At 39.3% G+C, this 23,987-nt stretch overlaps 2 protein-coding genes and 1 pseudogene across 10 annotated transcripts in view; 2 read left to right on the top strand and 1 right to left on the bottom strand.

The window, feature by feature from the left end:
- Positions 1-2,359, top strand: part of ATAD1 (ATPase family AAA domain containing 1) — a 39,380-nt gene extending 37,021 nt beyond the window's left edge. For both annotated transcript variants that reach the window (XM_043926132.1, XM_043926130.1), the window contains exon 10: positions 690-2,359. In XM_043926132.1, coding sequence (XP_043782067.1) covers positions 690-810 — 121 coding nt within the window. In that variant the 3' untranslated portion in view covers positions 811-2,359. The remainder of the gene's footprint in view (positions 1-689) is intronic.
- Positions 2,360-9,760: 7,401 nt separating this feature from the next.
- Positions 9,761-23,987, bottom strand: part of PAPSS2 (3'-phosphoadenosine 5'-phosphosulfate synthase 2) — an 84,300-nt gene continuing 70,073 nt past the window's right edge. For 2 of the 8 annotated variants that reach the window (XM_043924968.1, XM_043924969.1), the window contains exons 9-12: positions 15,998-16,133; positions 13,877-14,145; positions 12,238-12,467; positions 9,761-11,609 (exon numbers count right to left, since the gene is read on the bottom strand). In XM_043924968.1, the coding sequence (XP_043780903.1) occupies positions 11,468-11,609; positions 12,238-12,467; positions 13,877-14,145; positions 15,998-16,133 (777 nt within the window). In that variant the 3' untranslated portion in view covers positions 9,761-11,467. The remainder of the gene's footprint in view (positions 11,610-12,237; positions 12,468-13,876; positions 14,146-15,997; positions 16,134-23,987) is intronic. The other 6 variants (XR_006345240.1, XR_006345241.1, XR_006345242.1 and 3 more) reach the window with 6 other exon arrangements.
- Positions 22,276-22,393, top strand: LOC122709776 (annotated as a pseudogene).

Raw genomic sequence — 23,987 nt, 5'->3', positions numbered from 1 at the left:
TTCGTGGAGAGGGTCACTGCATCTGTTTATTGCCTAAATTACATGAATGAAAATGGTTTCTCTGCTGTCCTTAATGCCCTGAAGATGTTACATTTCAGTATGAAAAATGTGGGTAATGCACTTAGGTTATCATAACTTTTTCCCTCAATTTTTTTTTCCTAAGTGTTTGTAAATGACAGAGGAGACATAATATATTGGATTGTGTTTCCTTCTTACTGAAGTGGGGAGAACTTACAGTAGTTGGTTTTTATTAATAGCAGTGAATTTTATTTTCAGTTCGTCAAAGGTAAACACATATATGAATAATAGATACGTACAACTGCTACTTTTTAATTTCAGTTTTCATGGGAATAATTTTTTATTCATTCATTAGAATTATAATCCTATTTAGATCAAATTTCACACTTATATATTCTTAGTGTAAAGTGTTTGATTTTAACCAAGCTATAATGTTTATAGTCAGCCATTTAAGCTTCCTACCTCTTGGCAGTCAGTGTTTCTAAAAATTTTTTTAGATACTTATCTGTGGATTAATTCCTTAAGCTGTTAATTGTGGTTGTTTTGGGGGTTTTGGATGGGAAAGAGACTTCATTTTTTAATCTTGGTAAAATATTTTAGTGAGATGTATTTTAAAGCTATTTGAATATTGGTGGGTTGTTTTGTTTTTGCTTTTTTTTTTTACATTTTAGCCATGATGAAGATGAAATTCGACCTGTGCAACAACAGGACCTGCATCGGGCAATTGAAAAGATGAAGAAGTCAAAGGATGCAGCATTTCAGAATGTTTTAACACACGTTTGTTTAGATTAAGAGTAAAGATCGTTTGTACAGTTCAACATGACTAGTTTGGTGTACCCTCTTATCATTAGTGGAAATAACTGAAGGAGGAGTGTTCTTTCAACAGTGAGAGAGTTTTATGTTCATGACACTGGTTTTATACTCTGAATTCTAAGTTATTGAGACATAGTTGTTATATAAATGGTATTACTACTTGTGAAAAATCATGAGGAGGAACAATTTAATCAGCCTGACTGTGGGTGCTTGTGTTTGACCTCTTTAGCCATATGTTGCAGCCTTATAGCGTCTAAGCTGGTCTTAAGGTAACAAATGATTTACTGAGTCATTAGTGAGAATTGGAGATGTGGTTAAGTGCTGGATATGTGATTTCTAGATATGTGAGAGTGTGTGTATGTGTGTGTGCGTGTGTGTGTATATTAAATGTATATATTCACACATTTTATATTGACATTCTGTAGATAGGTTTGAATACAGAAACTTTTTTTTTATCCCAACTACTGAATCAAAAAGTACCAAATAGCATATAGCAAAACTAAGATTAATGGTTGTGTCTAAAAGGTACAATGATTCAGCCATTTCTAGTTGTCACTTATTTCAGGTTTTTTTTTATTTTAAGTTGAGTGTTTCTCTGGAGTTGTATAGTTGAAGTCAGTGACATCAGAAACTTAGATGTGGCTCTATTATGGTTGTCGGGATAATTAAATAAAAATGCTTGTTCAGTGATCAGCACTGAATAGTTATCAGGCAGTTGTGTGATCAACACCAATTTCACCGCTTGCTGCAAGCATGCTGAGTAGAGACGTTTTTTTATTGATACATGTAAAGGTGGGCTGAAAGCCTCACAAAAGAATGGCTTTGAAAACCCTCAGCGCCATTCAGCCCATGTATGTGACTTTTCTTTTCTTTGTTTAATGTAACAGTTCTGTTATAACCATGGGTTATCAATATTTTAAAAATATATGTCCCTTAATTATGTCAAATATAATTTGGTCATCAAAAACGAAATGATAGTTTAAAACTAGCTGTTACTAAATGTGCTAAAAATACCCGTTTTGTAATCCTGACTTTTTGTTTTCTTAGCAGATTATTAATTATGCCCTGCTTAGTACAGATATACACATCAGAATCCCCCTATTGTATCTGTAGTCGTTTGATGCTGTGTGCACAAAAGATGACAGGTTTTGTCCAAAATGTCACTAACCAGAATTCTGTTATAGGCACTTAAAACACAAGCATGAGGAAAATGGCACGGTATGATCTTGAGGTGCCTTCTGAATTTTTGTTTTTATTGTATTTCTTTGAAAACTCTGTTGTTATTTATGAGTTATTCATTAATTTCTTTGATAATAAGTCTCTCACAAGAACCCATTGGATAGTTTGTTCATCATTTGTTCTTTGAATGATGGGTGGGGCAGAGGTTCAAGTTTTGAAAAATTGTGAAGATGATTGAAAAATTGATGCAAAACACAAAATACCAAAAATAAAATATTTCATCCTCATTTTTAATAACTATTATACTATTATTTTATAAATATGCAATAAAGAGGTCCCTCTTAATTGAGTTTTCTGTACTTACTCCTTTATTTCAGTTACATAAAATTTTCTGGTGTTGCTTTTGTTTATAAAACTTACCCTTAGACTATTTTCATCTTGCTGTGTAATTTTTACAGCATACATTCTAGTATCTAACTTATTTGTTTTAGTATTTTATTTTAGTAGTCATTTTAATTTTGATGGCATATTGATCAAAAATAGAGGTAATATACCTCTCTTCATGTTCTTTCTTTTATCTTCTTTTAAATTCAGAGTAACCGATAGTAGTAGTTAAATTTGTCATAGTTTTAATCATTGGATGAAGTTAGAGAAATATAGTAACCAACACCACAAAGCCGACACCACATGACTCATCTAGGTATCTTTTTTCTTAAAGTAACTGAGGAAACCTTATTATATGCTTTCAAAGAATGTTTGGTGTTACGTAATAGATCCTTCTGCTATAGACATATTTGACATAAGCTTTTGGCATGCATTGGATTCTAAGTTCTAAGGTATATTTCACTTTGGGTAACAGAAGTACTAGATCTAGAGTTAGATTGCCTGAGTTTAAATGCAGACTCTGCATTAATTAACTGTATCCTTGGACTAATCATCTAACTGTTGCTCATTTATAAAATGGTGTTACAGTGGCACTCATGGGGTGTGTAATGAGATGATGCCTTTAAGACACTTAGCATAGAGCCTGGCATAGTATTGTTCAAATGTTCATTATCACATTTTATTACTTTTACACACTGATGTCCATATCTATTGGCTAGGCTCAGTTTTTGAGCATTCTTCATGCTTAACCTATTTCCATGATATCCCTAGATCTCTGTTCTAGGGATTGAGATGAAATGATCAGCTGTGATGTTTCTCTAAAAGCCTAATTGGTGGAAGACTTCTGGTAAGTCTGGTGTATCTCAAACTTTTCCTTGGCCTTTATAAAACAGTTTAGAAACTCAATATTTGAATCAATTCAGTGTCTCCTGTTCAATTTATCTCCTTTCTCATTCAGTCCCCCACTTAAAGAGTGATCCAGAACTCGCCATGTGATCAGTAGCTGGATTGGAGTAATTTAAATAGCCTACATGATCACAGTAACCTAACGTTGCTGCTGCTGCTAAGTCGCTTCAGTCATGTCCGACTCTGTGTGACCCCATAGACGGCAGCCCACCAGACTCCCCCGTCCCTGGGATTCTCCAGGCAAGAACACTGGAGTGGTTTGCCATTTCCTTCTCCAGTGCACAAAAGTGAAGGTGAAAGGGAAGTCGCTCAGTCGTGTCCGACTCTTCGGGACCCATGGACTGCAGCCTACCAGGCTCCTCCATCCGTGGGATTTCTCAGGCAAGAATACTGGTGTGGGCTGCCATTGCCTTCTCCAAACCTAACGTGACTTAGTAGCTATAACTGGAAGGTTTGGTGTTGCGGATGTCTCAAGCGTTGAGTGTGCCTGAATAAACACATTCCTCAGCAGGAATTTGTTTTTCAGCTGGTATTGTTTTATTTGTAGACAAATGTTACAGCTTCTGGATAAGGGAAAGGAATTGGATTATGTATATATTTTGTAATTCCTTTTTTAGTTTGTCTTAAGGTCAGTGTCAGAATATTGACTAGAATTCTAATATGCTAAGCATGTAACTTGCAAGACTAAAACCCCAGCACCAATTAGAAGCCTCAGATACAGCCACAGAATCATTCCATTTAAAGCTGATAGAATGATTAGAGAGCTTTCATTACCAAAATCATTATCAACTTAATTACCAAAGATAGTTTACTAATCATCTCAAAGTTTACAGCACTCACTCTCTTTCTCTCTCAATTGAAATATAGTTGATTTACATTCTTGTTAGTTTCAGATGTGCAGCAAAGTGATACAGATATACACATATGATTTTATATATATAAATATATATATACTTACATATATGTATGTATCTTATATACGTAAGTGTATATAGGTATATAAAATCTTTCTCAGATTCTTTCCCATTATATGTTATTATTAGATTTTGAATATAATTCCCTATGGTATACAGTAGGTTCTTGTATTGAGAAGAAGATAAAAGTACATGCCTTGTTTTATTTTGCTTCACAGATAGTGCTTTTATTTGTTTTGCAAACTGAAGATTTGTGGCAACCCCACATTGTCAGATGATGGTTAGCAATTTTTAGCAACAAAGTACTTTTAAAGGTATGTACATTGCTTTTTTAGATATAATGCTATTATATACTCAGTAGACTACAGTATGGTGTAAACATAACTTTTTTTATGCACTAGGAAACCAAAAAATTTGTGTGACTTTATTGAGATTTGCTTTATTGCCATGGTCTGCAGCAAAACCCACAATAAAGTCCTAGGTATGCCTGCATAGCACAGATGCCAAATGCAGACAAGATCAAACCTAAAAGAAACCATTTAGCCTGTGAGTAAAAACAAAACATCCTTTCTCAACACTGGTGTACACACTGTTAATACTAACACAGCATAAGGGTCTCATTACCAAAAGACTAAACTGGGAGTATATTTTTGTGATTGTCTACATTTACTGTTATCAATCTGCTTGAGAACAATTTTAGCTAAAAGCTTGTGTGCTTTGGGATATAGTTTCAGTGAATGTTAGAGTTAGTATGGAATGTGTTCAGGCTACAGGTTTGCACATCATAACAGTTTGGTAAAACTAGAGCCAAACATTGAAATAATTACTGACATGCAAGATTTGGAGCTGAGAGTAGAACATAGTGGCATATGCCTCACTGTCCTGAGGATACACAGCTTCCAGAATTCTAAGAATGACCAAGATACTCAAACAGGGGTTGGTAGAATATCATCCAGTAAGCAAAGTCCTTTGCAGACATGTCTGGGGAGATGAGCATTGTCCACTAGGCCACAGTCACAGTCTTATAAAGAGTACCAGTTAGGGTTCTGTTGCAGGCAATCAACTGTAGCTGACCTAAGCAATAAAGGATTTATTTGAAGGATATGAGGAGCCTCTTAATCAGCAGAGGCTAAGAAAGTAGACTTAGGTTAGGAACTCTGAAAGCTCCAGAAGGTTTTTTTTTAAAACAGGAATTTCTTAAGAAAGTTGCTTTTATTCCTCTACTAGATTAAATGAACTCCAAATGTTTAAATTGCCCCACACAAGTTTCAGAATCCTAGAAGTGTGCAAACCCAGATAAAAAGTCACTCCTGGCAGTCCTGGAGCTTTAAGACCTCTAATGACCTTTCAGGAACTCCTTTGACTTAAATGGTTGGAGAACAAATAGAGTTGACTCTTCAGTGACACAGGTTTGAATTGCATTGGTCCATTTATCCTCAGATTTTTTTCAACAGTTAAAACTACAGTATTACACAATCTACCTGCATTTGGTTGAATGCAGGTTTAGAACAGTAGATATAGGGGAACTGTAGATAGACAGTGTTAGCACTCCTATCCCCTACTTTGTTCAAGGGTCAACTGTATCTGGATTTACTGGTCAGCTACAAAAGGAGAGGTGTTTCATTGAAAGGAATTTTGTGAAGAATGTGGCTAGACACAAAAGGTAAATGACCAGCTGGTCACACAAGACCTGTACTGCTAAGTGAAGGGCAGCATTGTTATGACTCAGGTGGGCATGCTGGACATACGAGCAACACACATCCCAGTTTGTGTGGACAGGCCTTCAGATACTTCGTGGTGCAATCCCATAGGTTTTACCACTTGATGAGGGATGGATTGCTACTTGGCATGCCAAACTCTTCAGCAAGATGATTGTTTTTCTAACTTGTAATATATTTTTTTCAAGATAGTAGGTGTAAAGAAAGAACAGTGGAGACTGAAGTATAACATGGATTTTTGTTTTATTTCCAGGAAGTACAAGTCCGTTCCTCTGATGGTCGGTTAGCCTGAAGGACTGATCATTCCGTTTCTCTTACAGTCTAGTCAGGCTGAGTCTGGGCTGTAGCTTTAATAAGACTGAGCAGACCAGGCTTAGCCCAACCCCTACCTTCTCAGGGAGTTCTTGGTGATATTTGAGGTGGGAGGGGTTGCCGGTTCAGATGTTTGCGTTCTTTGTATTCAGTTCTGACAGGGTTCTGGCATCCAGTCACCACGAGAATGTATAAGACTTCCAGCCCCTCTTCTGCCATTTTCTCTATACAATCCAGAGAAGGGGACTTGTCTAGCTTAGGAGTTTGTTTTAAAATGTTTTTTCCTGATTTCAATCACTACTGTCTTGAGTGTTGACTGAACTTTACTCATGCCTGCAAAGTCCCCCATCTAAGGCAGGCCTGCTCTTCCAAACAGTATATCCAGACTCAGGAGTCTACCCTGGTATAAAAAAGGACCAAGGCACTCTGCTCCCTCTGAAGGGCTTATTTCTCCCGGGAAGTCAGTTCATGAAGAAGACTTTGCATCCCCTGTTCTTTGCTAGTTTCATAGAAAAGTATTATTTTTCTTTTGTGTGGATTTTATTACTATGGAAGTGAAAGTCTTTTGCATCCTTCTACATTCTAGCAAAAGAAGTTGTGCAGATATTTATTATAAGTCATGTAAAGCTCACTTGCAGCTTTATAGCTTCCAGTCGCAGTTGTGAAACTCTTATTAACAGAGAGAGTGTGCTCGAGAGCACACCCATAGTGTAGCCTTGGGCAAAATCGCTTTACGTTTGTGGGCATCTGTTCCCTTATCTGTAAATAGAAATCATAATGTGTACCTTCTGTGGTTGTTTTAGGCATCATATGAAAACACTTTGGGAACTAGGAAGTCTGTAGGTTGTCATGTCCTTAGGGAAGTCATCTCACATTTCTGGGCCTCCATTTCCTTATCTGTTCAATAATGGAGATGCTGAAATAGATGCGCTGTAAGTTCCCATCCCGATTTTCACTAAACAGCACACTGATGCACCAGTGCCCATGTTGATAGACATTTTGGGCCCTTAGCAATACTGACTTAATAATTGGAACTTTAAACTGGCGACTCTCTTAGCTACTGACGGGTGTCAGCCTTATAAATAGACTTGTTTTAATAGACATATAAATTATAAAACATGGCATTAGGTAGACAAGTCATAGACACTTCCATGTATTTGGTGTTTCTGCTTATTAAACGTGTTTCTTTGGCTCTTTTGAAGCTGTAAGCTCTTCCTTGGCTGTTTACTTTGAATATCCAAAGATCTGGTACTTTATATAATTTTTTTTAATATAATTTGAGGATAAGATGTGGGGTACAACCTCTTTAGTAGTTGATGGAATTATCTTCCGTAAATGTAGGTTCTTCTCAGGGAATACATTTATAGAGGCCATTCTTTTAACTAGCTTAAAAGACCAGATCAGCATTGGAGTTGTTTACATGAAAGTAGGCCATTACTGGGGCTTCCATGGTGGCTCAGATGGTAAAGAATCTGCCTGCAATGCAGGAAACCCAGGTTCAATCCCTGGGTCATCCACTCCAGTATTCTTGCCTGGAAAATTCCATGGACAGAGGAGCCTAGAGATCCACAATCCATGGGCTGCAGAGAGAAGTGACTGAGCACAGACACACAGGCCATTATTATTTCAACCTGTGCTGATCTGAACTGTACCTTTGAACTATTTATGGAAAGCATGCTTATGCAATAAATCAAGGTTTTTCTTTACCTCGCATAAATGTGTATAATATGTTTTATGGTATAGAAGAACTTTAACAAATGTTATTTAGTAAAATAAGTGCAGAGCAGGTTTGAGTTTCTGAAACAAGCCAACCATATGGAAGAACTTTACCAAATAAAGTTTGTATTACTGATGCCAGCAATTACAAATATATGTTATGACATTTAAAAAGCTGTGCCCATTTGTGGCTTATATATTTGAAGGTAATAAAATTGTATTATTTTTTAAAAACATTCTGTAATTTAGATTTCTAATTGAAACTGGTCTTCCCTACAGTTAATCCAAATTAGTAAATCTATGGATACGGTAATAGCTTGGCAGGGAGGGGTGAGTACATGAGTAACAAAAGATAAGGCATCGAAAAACCATTTAATAGAAGACTCACCTGTAAAAGATTCGTTTCTCAGTTTGTCAAGACTTCTTTACATTATCACTCTTTCCTAGCTCCATTAAAAAAAGTATTTATTTTGTCTGGGTTTTCTTTATCAAATTAAAATGTCCAAACTCTAGACAGTGGCCCATTTATTTTAGTAATAATTTCAATAAAATTAAAATATAAGCAAAAAAAAATTAAGCCCCTTTGGAGTGAATTGCTTATGTATGTCACTTTAATCATTGGTAATATGTATAATGAATGGCCCAATAATAGTTAATATTGGTTAAAGAATTAAATGCATGCCATGGGGAAGGAAAAATTAGTGGTTTACTCTTTCAGCACTATATAGTTAATTCTTGATGATTTATGCATTATTGGTAATGGGAATATGCATATATAATAGAAACCTGTATCATTCAAAATCTCAAAGACAAAAGCTGCACTGTGTTCCATCAAACATAAAAACAATTGATTGTTCTTATGCTCACCTGATTTCCTGATTACCTTCCTATTAGGAAAGTATGTTGAAGATCTATACTAGACCTAAAAGGTAATAGGAAGAAGATGAGGAAAAAACAAAAGTGAACTTACTGTTCTCAAATCACTAAGATGTGTTTCTTCTTGCAAGAAAGATGGGTTGGAAAGGAATCTTGTAGGCTTGATACAAATGCTGATTGGTGTAAGTCCACCATGATCTGAGCAAATGAGTGATTCACATGTGCCTTCCACACAGCCCTGTACAATCTGGCCTACTCCCTCAACACCACTTCTGTCTTTATCTACTTACACATTCCCTGCTCTACTTTGTCCAGGAGCCAGCAAATAAAGATCTGGAGAGAAAGAGGAAGTGGTAACAAAGGCACATTTTTGATTTGGCTATTATTCCAGTTTTTTTTAGAGTGAGTTCAGGAACAAAAATTGGCATGAAACCTTCGAGACAGAGACGGAAGAGACAAAGGGACTCTAGGAGGGAAAGAACCCCAAATCTGCAGGCCTGTGTCAAGGCCACTGAAAGTCGGGGTGGAAAACAGCTAAGCTTTCTGCCTACACCAGCAGCAACTGCTGAGGTGAGTGGAGCAGTGGGTGCTGTGGAAAAGCATAGCTACTTCTGACCCTGCTGGAACTGCTTAAGCTCATTGGAGGCACTTTGAAGAAAAGGGAACAAATTAAGGAAAACTAAAAGGTCACCAGATCCCGCTGCATTGAAATCCCAGGGTGAGGTCCCTGAGGAACTGCAGTGTTGGCTGAGATCCTGTGCCTTCACGTCAAGAGCACAGTTTACAAAGGACACAAACAGAGGCAAACAGCCTCTTAATTATGGTCTGAAAGAGCTGCTGTTTCTCTCCAATTACACCAATTCACAGGGGCTTCGACCAACACATATCAACCAATCCTTGAAAAGATAGGCAGGAAAGACAGCCTTTATCTTGGAAATTTATTAAGAATAAGCATCAGTTGTACATAGAAATAGTCATTTGCACTAAGTACTACTCAAGCAGAAGAGCAGTTTTAAATATATTAAAAACTCACAAAATATATTGATTAAGGCACTACATTGTCTCATGTTTTCAATAAATATGCTGTTTTTAAAAAGGCAGTAGGACCTCTGATTACATGAATATAGGCACTATAATACTATTAAAGACAGTCATACTTTGCTGTGGCCATTGTGATTTATTTCTCAAAAGAAGTTTCATTAGCTTGGATTAGCATTTTCTTTAAAAAAAAAAAAATGAAAAAAAAATCACAGTTTTCTCTTTCCAGAGTCTCTTCCAGAGAGACCTATGTACAAAAGGTACTATTTCTTCATATATTCCTAAGCAACAAGGAATTACACAAAAGGGGCCAGATTGCCTCCCAGAGAGTAAAGCCATCAGAGGTTGGATGTCTCTGAACAGCATGCTGAGTCTTTAGAAAAAAAATTTTTTTTCCCAACTGTAATAAAATCAGCTGGGTTTTAAAAACTCTGGACCTTTCAGCATCCAAGAAGACTTCTTGGTTAAGTGCCCCCTTAAGGAGTTTTGTTGAGCAGTTGACAGGAACCAGACCCAGCCCCTGTGTTGTACAGTGTAGACAGTATCCGCCTGAGTCAGGAGAGCTGGGTGCTCCTTCAGCGCCACCAGCACTTCCAAAATGCCAACTTGGCACTTTAGTTACAGTGCTCTCAGCAAGCCTGTGCTTGTGGATCATCTTAGTCTGGTCACCTGTAAGATGAAAAGGTTGGACTTTCCCTATGTTTTTGTCCGGTTCCAGCAGCTCAATAGTCTGATGGGTCTGAATCGTGTCTGGTCACAGCCGATGCCACTGCAGTTAATAGGCCCAGCATCTCCATAGAAAACAATGACCACAGCAAAGAGGAGAAAAGTCTCCACAACATTGCCAGATTGAGGCCTGAGTGCAAATCTTTTCATCAAAGCCCTGTATGTTATTTAATTAAAAGTCACCATTTAATTAAAAGTCAGTGTTTAACTGGAGTTCTGTTATTCACAGAAAAAAGACTTCTCTTATTAGACAAATGTAATTTTCGTGGCAGAACTAGGTTGCATATCTCTCTGAGATTAACTTCACATTTTCACTCATTGGGTTTCTCCAGTCGGGTCATACATCAGCACAGAAGAGACTCAGCATTAAGGCTGGATTTGGGCATGAGGGAAACAAAGGAGAATCTTGACATGAGCAACCACTCATTTAGGGTGAGATTTTCTTTTTTTTTTTCATTGACAGCTATATAGGAAGCTGCCCATCTGATTTCTTCTACTGGTATATGACATTGGAGAGTGCAAGTTGGCAAGACTTCAGCTGGAAAATATGCTTTACTTTTTGGCAAGTAAAGGAGACACATGGTCAAAGCTTTAAGAAATCTAGGAGCTACTGCTCAGATGCAGTAGAAAAGTAATTTCATTCCAAAATGATAACAATATTTATTTTACCTGCTAAAGTTTGGTCTTCAGTTTTACTATATATACTGTATATATACCACACATACTGTGTGTGGTATATATACAGTATATATATATATATAAACTAAATGAAATCAATCATTGAGAAGCAATTGAAAAGTATCTAATCACAAAAATAGAAAAAGAAATCAAAGAGCAATTCAAAAAGAAACTGGCTCTGAAGGGCATTTAGTTGTTCTTCTCCAGGGACGCATAATAATCTGTCAGGATTTTCCATGCTTTGGGGGCCATGAAGCCATCTGGAGGATTTTCACCTTCCCGGGCCAGCTTCCTCATACGAGTTCCTGAGATGAAGTCAAACTCGTTGTGCCTGTCACAGGGTAGTAACAAAGAACTCAGCATAGGTAAATAACATCTACCTCAAAGACCGCAGGAGGACGTTATGGGTTCTGAGAGTATATTTTTTTCTTTCTGTAAGATGCTGCATCTTTCTAAGTTAAGCGGTTCAGTAAATCTTCAGTAAAGGAACTTGCAGAAGACCTGGAAATCGGAGCAGCTGTGCAGTCGGCGCTCACTGCACCTCAGTTCACGGGGCACATCATCTATAGCTCTGACTACTTGGTGAGCTCCGAGCGTGGTTGAGTGCTCTATTAACACATGAAATCTTTTTCCATGTATACAATCCTTTCATGTAATGTGCCAGGCACTCAAAGCCTGCCCAAGGAATGTGTGTTGGGAAGGAAATACTTAAGGACCGTCTACCACAAATGGGGCTGTGCTACAACATTGGAGCACACACAATGTGCAAGACCAGGTCTGAGCTTACAAGGGACTGTCAGCCCAGCCAGGAGCTTTCCCAGAATTTTCTCTCATCATTCCAGCTGTACAAATGTTGATTAAAGAATTTTCCTTTATTACCTCATGATACAAAGATTTTAGAAAATAAAGGCATTTTAAAGTTAAAAAAAAGAAAAAAGAATTTTCCTCAGAAAACCTACCTTTCTGGATCATAGAAGTCCATGGCTTTCTTGGCCTTGTTGTAGGCAGCCACTCGGAATGGAATGATTTCTACAGAGGTGAGGCCAGGGGCCATGGTCAAGACCTTTCCCCCATGAGTGGGTTCATACAGGTCTTTCTTGGTCTCAGGATGGGGCATTCCTGCAGGGTCCCGGCCCACAATGTAGAAATTGGCCCCTGCAACCATCCGGGCCCTGCAGTGCCACTGGACCTAGGAAATATCACATCAAGGACATGCTGATCATCACTGGCCAATCCTTTGGGCCCAGGTTTATGGAGACATCCCTTTATTCTGCTTCAAAAGTAATTCAGCAATGTGGGTCAATTAATAATTTTGCAAGAAAGTCAGTGAGGTGTCCAAGACTGCTCTTATCTCATCTGTATTGTCCTACTGGGAAGAATATAGGAGTTTTTGGAAAAGGAAATGGCAACCCACTCCAGTATTCTTGCCTAGAGTATTCCATGGAAACAGGAGCCTGACAGGCTACATACAGTCCATGGGGTCACAAAGGGTCAGACATGACTGAGCAATTAACATAGGAGCTTTAAAGATAAGAACCTTCCCTCTTAGAACCTGGGGTTATATTTTCATAATCTCTCCAGACTAACAGATGACAAACACTCAGATCTTACTATTCCACAGAACTATGTGAATTTTACTTTTCAGTTCCTTCCTATTCAAAATAAATCACAATTTAAGGGAAATTACAAACTCCAATCACTTACCATGGAATTCCATGTGACTGCCAGTAATGAGCTAATTAAACTTCATATGCAGACATTGATTCCATTTCAACACAGCATTGGGATTTAAAAACAAGTTCTCTTTCAAGCTCAGAGCAGACAGGGAAGAGAGCTAGCGGCCTGGAAATTTGATCTGGTTGAAGATATTTCGTTAAACTCACCTTGGAGCATTCCAAAGTGTTATGACCTTTTCAGTTCATCATTCTTACCGCAAACTTGTTCATATCCACTACACTGGTGGTGCTGTGCAACAAAGAAAGTCTGTTTGACAGGCCCAATGTGTTACGGTGAAAGGGAGACATTAAGCTTTTAAAGATACCGTCTCCCTTCTAATGTAGCTCACTGAGCATGGTGAATCACTTAGGAGTAAGTGGTAACTGCTGAAATATTAGGCTAGATACATCTTGCCCTATAACCCAGGTAAGCTGTATTATCCACCTCGTTCACATACCAACTTTCAGAGTCTCAGAGGCAGTGTATGATAGGTTTGATTTGATGTTGCTAGTATTTTCACAGATGAAAAGTGAAAAGCGTTAGTGGCTCAGTCGGGTCTGACTTTGCAACCCCGTGGACTGTAGCCTGCCAGACTCCTCTGTCCATGGAATTCTCCAGGCAAGAATACTGGAGTGGATTGCCATTCCCTTCTCCAGGGGATCTTCCTGACCCAGGAACATGGGTCTCTTGCATTGCAGGCAGACTCTGAGCCACCAGGGAAGCCCCACAAGTTCTATATGGAAACAATCAGATCAGATAAAGAAAAGAGACCAAAAGGTGTCAGAATCTGCTCATAAAGAAGAATCCCAGAAGTGCTCTTGCTTTTCTGAGACTTGACCCTGCACTTGTGAGTCCCAGAGCCCAGCTCAGGGAACTGCTTACCTCTGTGGGGCCAGCATATAACATGGGAGATGGGAAGATGGCAACAATAGTTGACTTGGGATCAAGAACCTCTTCTTCGAGCACAGCTGCATGTTGTTTCATCCGCCAGTCCAGGGGCACGTCATCATCCTTGGTCCAGCCACCCAGGGGGTGGAGCAGCAGGACTGGGTGCTTGTAGCCTCTCTCCAGGAGCCTGCGGCGGGTGTCCTGCATCAACAGAGCATGGCCATTGTGGACAGGATTGCGCAACTGAAATGCAAACACTGCATCTGGGAAATGAAAACAGAACACCAAGATCAAAGACATGCAATACCTTCAAGAACAGAAAAGGACTCAGCTGTGTTTATTCAGTGCACTTGTTATATCCACTTGCTTTTTCTTCTATTTTTTAATTTAAATTAAAAAAATTTTTTTACAATGTTGTGTTGGTTTCTGCCAAACAACAATAAAATCAGTCATAATTATACATTTGCCCCCTCCACCACCCCCACCCAACCCCTCCAGGTCCATCACAGAGTGCCAGACTGGGCTCCCGGTCCTCCACAACCACTTCTCACCAGATATCCATCTTACACCCGATTGTGTATATATGTAATGCTACTTTCTCCATTCATCCCACTTTCTCCTTCCTCTACTGTGTACACAAGTTTGTTCTCTACATCCACATATCCATCCATTCCTTTCCTGCAAATAGGTTCATTGATACTATTTTTCTAGATTCCATATACATGCATTAATGTACTATATTTGTTTTTCTGACTTCACTCTGTATAGCAGGCTCTAGGTTCATCCACCTCACTAGAGCTGACTGAAACCCTGGAGAGGATGTGGGGAAAAGGGAACCCTGCTACACTGTTGGTGGGAATGTAAACTGATAGAACCATAATGGAGAACGGTATGGAGATTCCTTAAAAAAAACTAGGAATAAATCTACCGTATATGACCCAGCAACTCCACTGCTTGGCATATACCCCGAGAAAAATCATAATCAAAAAAGACACATGTACCCCAATTTTCATAGCAGCACTGTTTACAACAGCCAGGACATGGAAGCAACCTACATGTCCACTGACTCATGAATGGATAAAGAAGATATGGTACCTATATATAATGGAATATTACTCAGCCATAAAAAAGAACGAATTTGAGTATATCCACTTGCTTTTAAGAACCAGCTGGAGAAGCGCCTGGATCTTTAGGGGTGTTACTCCAAAGGTACTAACCAGTACCAGACTTTTTAGACAGGGATAGGACACAGGAAGCCCTAAACAGAGAGCCTGACTCAGAAATGAACACATTAGTTGCCAAGACCTTTCTTACAAACCACAGCTCAGGCAGGGGCTGGTATTGATCCGTCCCCTTGTGCCCTGCTCCAGCCTCATTTCCCTGGGGTGTGAATATTGATGAGGAATATTTTCTGGAATCAGCAAAATCTTAACAACTTAAAGATATAAAAACACTTCTTCACTTTATGGAAATCTTCAAAACATAGTGGTGAAGTCCTGGGAGGCTTAATTTTTCTTTTTGGTTATGAAATGGATTAATGTACATCCATTATACAAAACTTAGGAAATACAGAAAAGCCAAAAATAGAATATGAAAATCATCCATCATCCTATTATTACTTTTTTCTTTCTTTTTCAAAATACATAAAGTGAAAATCTTCCCTCCCCCTTGGCCCCACTTTATCCTTAGAGGTAGCTGCTGTCATTGGCAGGTTGGGTCACATGTTGCCAGACATTTCGACTGCTACACACAGAAGTAGGTTTGGATTTTAAAAGCAATTATCCCATTTTGCTTTGTTTTCCAAGATTATTCTATACATACTGTTCTGAAATTTGTTTTTTCACTTAACAAATATACTTTGGGTATCTTTCTGTGTCAGTGTATATTTTTTTTAATAGCTGCATAATATTTTAGTAGTTCAACTTTATAAGCTTTCCATATCTTTATGATTGGAAGCTTTAAGCTTTATGATTTCCATATCAATAGACATATCAATAGACGATGAAGGTTTTCAACTTTTCAAACCTATAAACATGCTGTTTCCTGATATCCTTAATTCTGTAAGCAGAGGATGGTTAGGAGTATTAACAAATGCAGGAGAGTCAGCTTACATACCAGCATCCATTTCTTTACACTTTTGTTTGAGCTCCAGAGGTGTCAGGCGGTATTGATCCAACCCATCATTCCACTGTATTCTTTCCAGCACCTGAAGGTCACCACCAACCAGCCAATCCCCACTTTCCATCACCATCTAGAAAGAATTTATTAAAATTCTTAGTGATCCATATTGTTTTCTATTTTATCTAAGAAAGTGTCTTCTTCTGAACCAATCTTGGGCTACTTGAACTAACTGCTTTCAGTTCTTCAACATTTCTAGCAGAGTATATATCAAACTTTTTAATTTCTCAAATCCTTTATACTCTTAAAAATTACTGAGGATAAATGAACTTTTTAAAAAATACTGATTATATCTATCATTATTTTCTGTTTTAGAGATTAAAAGTGAGAACACTTAGGGCTTCCCTGGTAGCCCAGTGGTAAAGAATCCACCTACCAATGCAGAAGACATGGGTTCCACCCTTGATCAGGGAAGATGCCACATGCCCTGGAGCAGCCAAGCCCATGCATGCACCTGTGCTCTGGAGCAAACGAGCCGCAACTATTGAGCCCTAGAGCCTGTTCTCCACAACAAGAGACATGAAGTGAGGTGAAGTCGCTCAGTCGTGTCCGACTCTTTGCGACCCCGTGGACTGTAGCCTACCAGGCTCCTCCGTCCATGGGATTTTCCAGGCAAGAATACTGGAGTGGGTTGCCATTTCCTTCACCACCACCACAAGAGAAGCCACTGCAATGAGAAGCCTGGCACTGTAACTAGAGAGTAGCCCCCACTTGCTGCAACTAGAGAAAGCCTGCACACAGCAATGAAGACCCAGCACAGCCAAAAATAAAATTATTTTTAAACAAACTGAGAACCCTTAAAAATATTTACTGACCTAAAACTAACAATAGTAAAGTCATTAAATATTAGCATAAAATTTTATTATTTGGTGAAAAATATTTTACAAAAATATAAGTGAAAAGTAGCATTGTTTTATACATTTGCAAATCTCTTCATTATCTGACTTAATAGAAGGCAGCTGGATTCTCATATCTACTTTTTCACTTATTCTATGGTAATATGTTATTTTGGCTGAAACAGGTAAAGAAAATTCAACTTCAGGTAGGTGGTTGGAAAAGGGAAGAGTACTTGAATAGCCATTTTGTATCATTGTGGATATTCTTCGTTGATATAAAAAATTAAAGAACCAAATTTAAAAATCAGCAAAGAACTTGAACAGACATTTATCCCAAATATGATGTACAGATGGCCAACAGGGATATGAAAAGATGCCCAACATCACTAGTTATTGGAGAAATGCAGCCTCACTCCTATTAGGGTGGCTACTATCACAAACAGAAAGTAACAAGGGTGGCAAGGATGTGGAGAACTCCCTCATGTACTGTTGGTGAGATTATAAAATGGTGTATCAGTATGGAGTTTCTTCAAAAAATTAAAAATGCAGCTGACACATGATCTGATAATCCCATTTCTGGATATATATCCAAAAGAATTAAAAGCAATATCTCACAGAGATTTGCACATCCATATTCATAGTAGCGCTATTCACAATAGCTAAAAGGTGGATGCAACCCAGATCTCTCTCAAAAGATGAACCAGTGATAAACATGAATGTCATGCATATGATGGAATATTATTCAGACTTCACAGCAAAGGAAATCCTGTCACAGGCTACAACATGGATGAAACTTGAAGACATTAAGCTAAGTGAAAAAGCAATTCACAAAAGGGTAAATACTGTATTTTTTCACTTACATGAGGTATCTAGTCAAATTCATAGAAAATAGAATGGTTGATACCAGGGGCTGGGGAGAGAAAAGGAGACTTGTTATTTAATAGGTACAGAGTTTCAGATTTTCAAGATGAAAAAAGTTTTGAAGATCTGTTTTAAAAGGTGAATTGCTTAATACTACTGAATTGTTTAGTCTCTATACGTTATATCTGACTCTTGCAACTCCATGGCCTGTATGTAGCCCGCCAGGCTCCTCTGTCCATAGGATTTTCCAGGCAAGAATACAGGATTCTTTTCTGGAATATAGGTTGCCATTTCCACCAGGGAATCTTCCTGACCCAGATGGAATCTGCGTCCCCTGCATCTCCTGCATTGTCAGGCAGATTCCTGACTAACGAGCCACGTGGGAAGCCCAAAATAGATAGATGGTGGGTAAATAGCACAGTGGCTGTGACGGTGCAGGAGCGTGGCCGAGAGGAGCTGCCCCGCGTCCAAGGTAAGGAGCAGCGGCTGCGTTTGCTGGAGCCGTCGTCAAGAGATACCCCACATCCAAGGTAAGAGAAACCCAAGTAAGACAGTAGCACTGAGAGAGGGCATCAGAGGGCATACAGACTGAAACCACAATCACAGACAACTAGCCAATCTGATCACACGGACCACAGCCTTGCCTAACTCAGTGAAACTTATCCATGCCGTGTGGGGCCACTCAAGACAGACGGGTCATGGTGGAGAGTTCTGACAGAATGTGGTCCACTGGAGAAGGGAATGGCAAACCACTTCAGTATTCTTGCCTTGAGAACCCTATGAACAGTATGAAAAGGCAAAAAGATAGGATACTTAAAGAGGAACTCCCCAGGTCGGTAGGTGCCCAATATGCTACTGGAGATCAGTGGAGAAATAACTCCAGAAAGAATGAAGGGATGGAGCCAAAAACAATACCCAGTTGTGGATGGGACTGGTGATAGAAGCAAGGTTCGATGCTGTAAAGAGCAATATTGCATAGGAACGTGGAATATTAGGTCCATGAATCGAGGCAAATTGGAAGTGGTCAAACAGGAGATGGCAAGAGTGAACATCAACATTCTAGGAATCAGTGAACTAAGATGGACTGGAATGGGTGAATTTAACTCAGATGACAATTATATTTACTACTGTGGGCAGGAATCCCTTAGAAGAAATGGAGTAGCCATCATAGTCAACAAGAGAGTCCGAAATGCAGTACTTGAATGCAATATCACAAACGACAGAATGATCTCTGTTCATTTCCAAGGCAAACCATTCAATATCACGGTAATCCAAGTCTATGCCCCAACCAGTAATGCTAAAGAAGCTGAAGTTGAATGGTTCAGAAGACCTACAAGACCTTTTAGAACTAACACCCAAAATAGATGCCCTTCATGCCTTAGAAGATACTAAGAAGAGGTGCCCACATAGGGGACTGGAATGCAAAAGTAGGAAGTCAAGAAACACCTGAAGTAACAGGCAAATTTGACCTTTGAGTACAGAATGAAGCAGGGCAAAGGCTAATAGAGTTTTGCCAAGAGAACGCACTGGTCATAGCAAACACCCTCTTCCAACAACACAAGAGAAGACTCTACACGTGGACATCACCAGATAGTTGACAGTGAAATCAGATTAATTATATTCTTTGCAGCCAAAGACGGAGAAGCTCTATACAGTCAGCAAAAACAAGACCAGGAGCTGACTGTGGCTCAGATCATGAACTCCTTATTGCCAAATTCAGACTTAAATTGAAGACAGTAGGGAAAACCACTAGACCATTCAGGTATGACCTAAATCAAATCCCTCATGACTATACAGTGGAAGTGAGAAATAGATTTAAGGGACTAGATCTAATAGACAGAGTGTCTGATGAACTATGGATGGAGGTTCATGACACTGTACAGGAGACAGGGATCAAGATCATCCCCATGGAAAAGAAATGCAAAAAAGCAAAATGGCTGTCTGAGGAGGCCTTACAAATAGCTGTGAAAACAAGAAAAGCAAAAAGCAAAGGAGAAAAGGAAAGATATTCCCATTTGAATGCAGAGTTCCAAAGAAAAGCAAGGAGAGATAAGAAAGCCTGCCTCAGCAATCAATGCAAAGAAATAGAGGAAAACAATAGAATGGAAAAGACTAGAGATCTCTTCAAGAAAATTAAAGATACCAAGGGAACATTTCATGCAAAGATGGGCTCAATACAGAACAGAAATGGTATGGACCTAACAGAAGCAGAGGATGCTAAGAGGTGGCAAGAATAGACAGAAGAACTGTACAAAAAAGATCTTCATGACCCAGATAATCATGATGGTATGATCACTCACCCTCAGCTAGAGCCAGACATCCTGGAATGTGAAGTCAAGTGGGCCTTAGGAAGCATCACTATGAACAAAGCTAGTGGAGGTGATGGAATTCCAGTTGACCTATTTCAAATCCTGAAAGATCCTGTGAAAGTGCTGTCATCAATATGTCAGCAAATTTGGAAAACTCAGCAAGGGCCACAGGACTGGAAAAGGTCAGTTTTCATTCCAATCCCAAGAAAAGGCAATGCCAAAAAATGCTCAAACTACTGCACAAATGCTCAAACAATTGCACTCATCTCACACGCTAGTAAAGTAATGCTCAAAATTCTCCATGCCAGGCTTCAGCAATACATGAACTGTGAACTTGCAGATGTTCAACCTGAATTTAGAAAAGGCAGAGGAGCCAGAGATCAAATTGCCAACATCCACTGGATCATCAAAAAAGCAAGAGAGTTCCAGAAAAACATCTATTTCTGCTTTATTGACTATGCCAAAGCCTTTGACTGTGTGGATCACAATAAACTGTGGAAAATTCTTCAAGAGATGGGAATACCAGACCACCTGACCTGCCTCTTGAGAAACCTGTATGCAGGTCAGGAAGCAACAGTTAGAACTGGACATGGAACAGACTGGTTCCAAATAGGTAAAGGAGTACGTCAAGGCTGTATATTGTCACCCTGCTTATTTAACTTATATGCAGAGTACATCATGTGAAACGCTGGGCTGGAGGAAGCACAAGCTGGAATCAAGATTGCTGGGAGAAATATCAATAACCTCAGATATGCAGATGACACCACCCTTATGGCAGAAAGTGAAGAAGAACTAAAGAGCCTCTTGATGAAAGTGAAAGAGAAGAGTGAAAAAGTTGGCTTAAAGCTCAACATTCAGAAAACTAAGATCATGGCATCCAGTCCCATCACTTCATGGCAAATAGATGGGGAAACAGTGGAAACAGTGTCAGACTTTATTTTTCTGGGCTCCAAAATCACTGCAGATGGTGAATACAGCCATGAAATTAAAAGACACTTACTCCTTGGAAGGAAAGTTATGACCAACCTAGACAGCATATTAAAAAGCAGAGACATTATTTTGTCAACAAAGGTCCATCTAGTCAAGACTATGGTTTTTCCAGTGGTCATGTATGGATGTGAGAGTTGGACTATAAAGAAAGCTGAGCACTGAAGAACTGATGCTTTTGAATTGTGGTGTTGGAGAAGACTCTTGAGAGTCCCTTGGACTGCAAGGAGATCCAACCAGTCCATCTTAAAGGAGATCAGTCCTGGGTGTTCATTGGAAGGACTGATAGGTTGTTGAAGCTGAAACTCCAATACTTTGGCCACCTGATGCGAAGAGCTGACTCATTTGAAAAGACCCTGATGCTGGGAAAGATTGAGGGCAGGAGGAGAAGGGGACTACAGAGGATGAGATGGTTGGATGGCATCACCAACTCGATGGACATGGGTTTGGGTGGATTCCGGGAGTTGGTGATGGACAGGGAGGCCTGGTGTGCTGCAGTTCATGGGGTTGCAAAGAGTCGGACATGACTAAGCGACTGAACTAAAGTGAACTGAGATAAATAGATGATAGATAACAAAACTCATTTTTCATTGAAGTTTCCTCTAAAATTAGTATCAATACTCTCACTTTTCTATACCCAGTCTCAGTTGAAAAAGTGACTTCAGGAAAGGGTGGGTGACGAACAGAACAAGGAGACTTTTGAAAAGAACCCTCTGTATACTGTCCCATACTTTAGATGGCCCAACTCTGGTCCTCTTCAACTGTGCCTCTTCTGTCAGGGCAAGGAACCTCTTGTGAGCAGGCCCACCTGAAGTCTGTATTTACTCTCTAGCCCATGACCTGTGTACCTGGAACATTCTGCCTGGGGTGCCCACAAGCAGACCCAGAGGGTCCTTGTGGCATGCAGCAAGGCCAAGCATAGGAAGAGGAGGGGGCGGCTGCAGACAAAGAGCCAGCTCTCCACACACGACCTTATCCTGATGCAGAACCAAGAAGTCTAAAACTGAGCCTGGCCTTCCAGGGTGTGATCAAGGCATACTGTCAAGTAGAAAGATAAAACATTTTATTTAAATTTATCAGTTAAGTAACTTATTTATTTTTTAGATAAGTAACTTCTAAATATGATACTGGGTGTCAACTCATTCTTACCCTGAATTCCACAAATATTAGGTGTGAATGTGGCATAAAGAATGGTCAAGTAATGAAAAGGCAAAGCGTGACAGTGTTTGATGAGAGGATTAGCACTTTCCTTGACAAAGATGGAAGAGGCCCCAGTCCTGACAGCACACATACGGTTAATGCCTTGCCATCTACTTTGTGGCATCTAACCGTGGTTTTTACATTGTACACCTTAAACATTGTTATATGTTCATCATATCTCAGTTAACCCAAAAACAGAATAACATGACAACCTTTGTTTTTCCCATGAACTTAAATATGTTCCATTGTTTTCCCCATCTATTTGCCATGAAGTGATGGGACTGGATGCCATGATCTTAGTTTTCTGAATGTTGAGTTTTAAACCAACTTTTCACTCTCCTCTTTCACTTTCATCAAGAGGCTCTTTAGTTCTTCTTTGCTTTCTGCCATAAGGGTGGTGTCATCTGCATATCTGAGGTTATTGATATTTCTCCCAGCAACCTTGATTCCAGCTTGTGCTTCATTCAGCCTGGCATTTTGCATGATATACTCTGCATATAAGTTAAATAAGCAGGGTGACAATATATAGCCTTGATGTACTCCTTTACCTATTTGGAACCAGTCTGCTGTTCCATGTCCAGTTCTAATTGTTGCTTCTTGACCAGCATACAGATTTCTCAGGAGGCAGGTAAGGTGGTCTGGTAGTCCTACCTATTTAAGAATTTTCCACAGTTTATTGTGATCCACACAGTCAAAGGCTTTGGCATAGTCAATAAAGCAGAAATAGGTGTTTTCTGGAACTCTCTTGCTTTCTCGATGATCCAGTGGATGCTGGCACTTTGATCTCTGGCTCCTCTGCCTTTTCTAAATCCAGCTTGAACATCTGGAAGTTCACGATTCATGTATTGCTGAAGCCTGGCATGGAGAATTTTGAGCATTACTTGACTAGCATGTGAGATGCATGCAACTGTCCAGTAGTTTGAACATTCTTTGGAATCACCTTTCTTTGGGATTGGAATGAATACTGACCTTTTCTAGTCCTGTGGCCACTTCTGAGTTTTCCAAATTTGCTGGCACATTGAGTGCAGCACTGTCACAGCATCATCTTTCAGGATTTGAAATAGCTCAACTGGAATTCCATCACCTCACTAGCTTTGTTCATAGTGATGCTTCCTAAGGCCCACTTGACTTCGCATTCCAGGATGTCTGGCTCTAGGTGAGTGATCACACCATCGTGATTATCTGGGTCATGAAGACTTTTTTTGTATAGTTTTTCTGTGTATTCTTGCCACCTCTTCTTAATCTCCTCTGCTTCTGTTAGGTCCATGCCATTTCTGTCCTATATTGAGCCTATCTTTGCATGAAATGTTCCCTTAATATCTCTAATTTTCTTGAAGAGATCTCTAGTCTTTCCCATTCTATTATTTTCCTGTATTTCTTTGCATTGATCTTTTATTTTGGGGGGGCTCCAAAATCACTGTAGATGGCGACTGCAGCCATGAAATTAAAAGACGCTTGCTCCTTGGAAGAAAAGCTATGACCAACCTAGACAGCATATTAAAAAGCAGAGACATTACTTTGACAACAAAGGTCCATCTAGTCAAAGCTATGGTTTTCCCAGTGGTCATGTATGGATGTGAGAGTTGGACCATAAAGAAAGCTGAGTGCTGAAGAATTGATGCTTTTGAACTGTGGTGTTGGAGAAGACTCTTGAGAGTCCCTTGGACTGCAAAGAGATCCAACCAGTCCATCCTAAAGGAGATCAGCCCTGGGTATTTAGTGGAAAGACTGATG

Source organism: Cervus elaphus, chromosome 15 (assembly GCF_910594005.1).
Source record: "Cervus elaphus chromosome 15, mCerEla1.1, whole genome shotgun sequence".
Taxonomy (NCBI): domain Eukaryota; kingdom Metazoa; phylum Chordata; class Mammalia; order Artiodactyla; family Cervidae; genus Cervus; species Cervus elaphus.
This window is presented reverse-complemented; position numbering and strand designations above follow the sequence as displayed.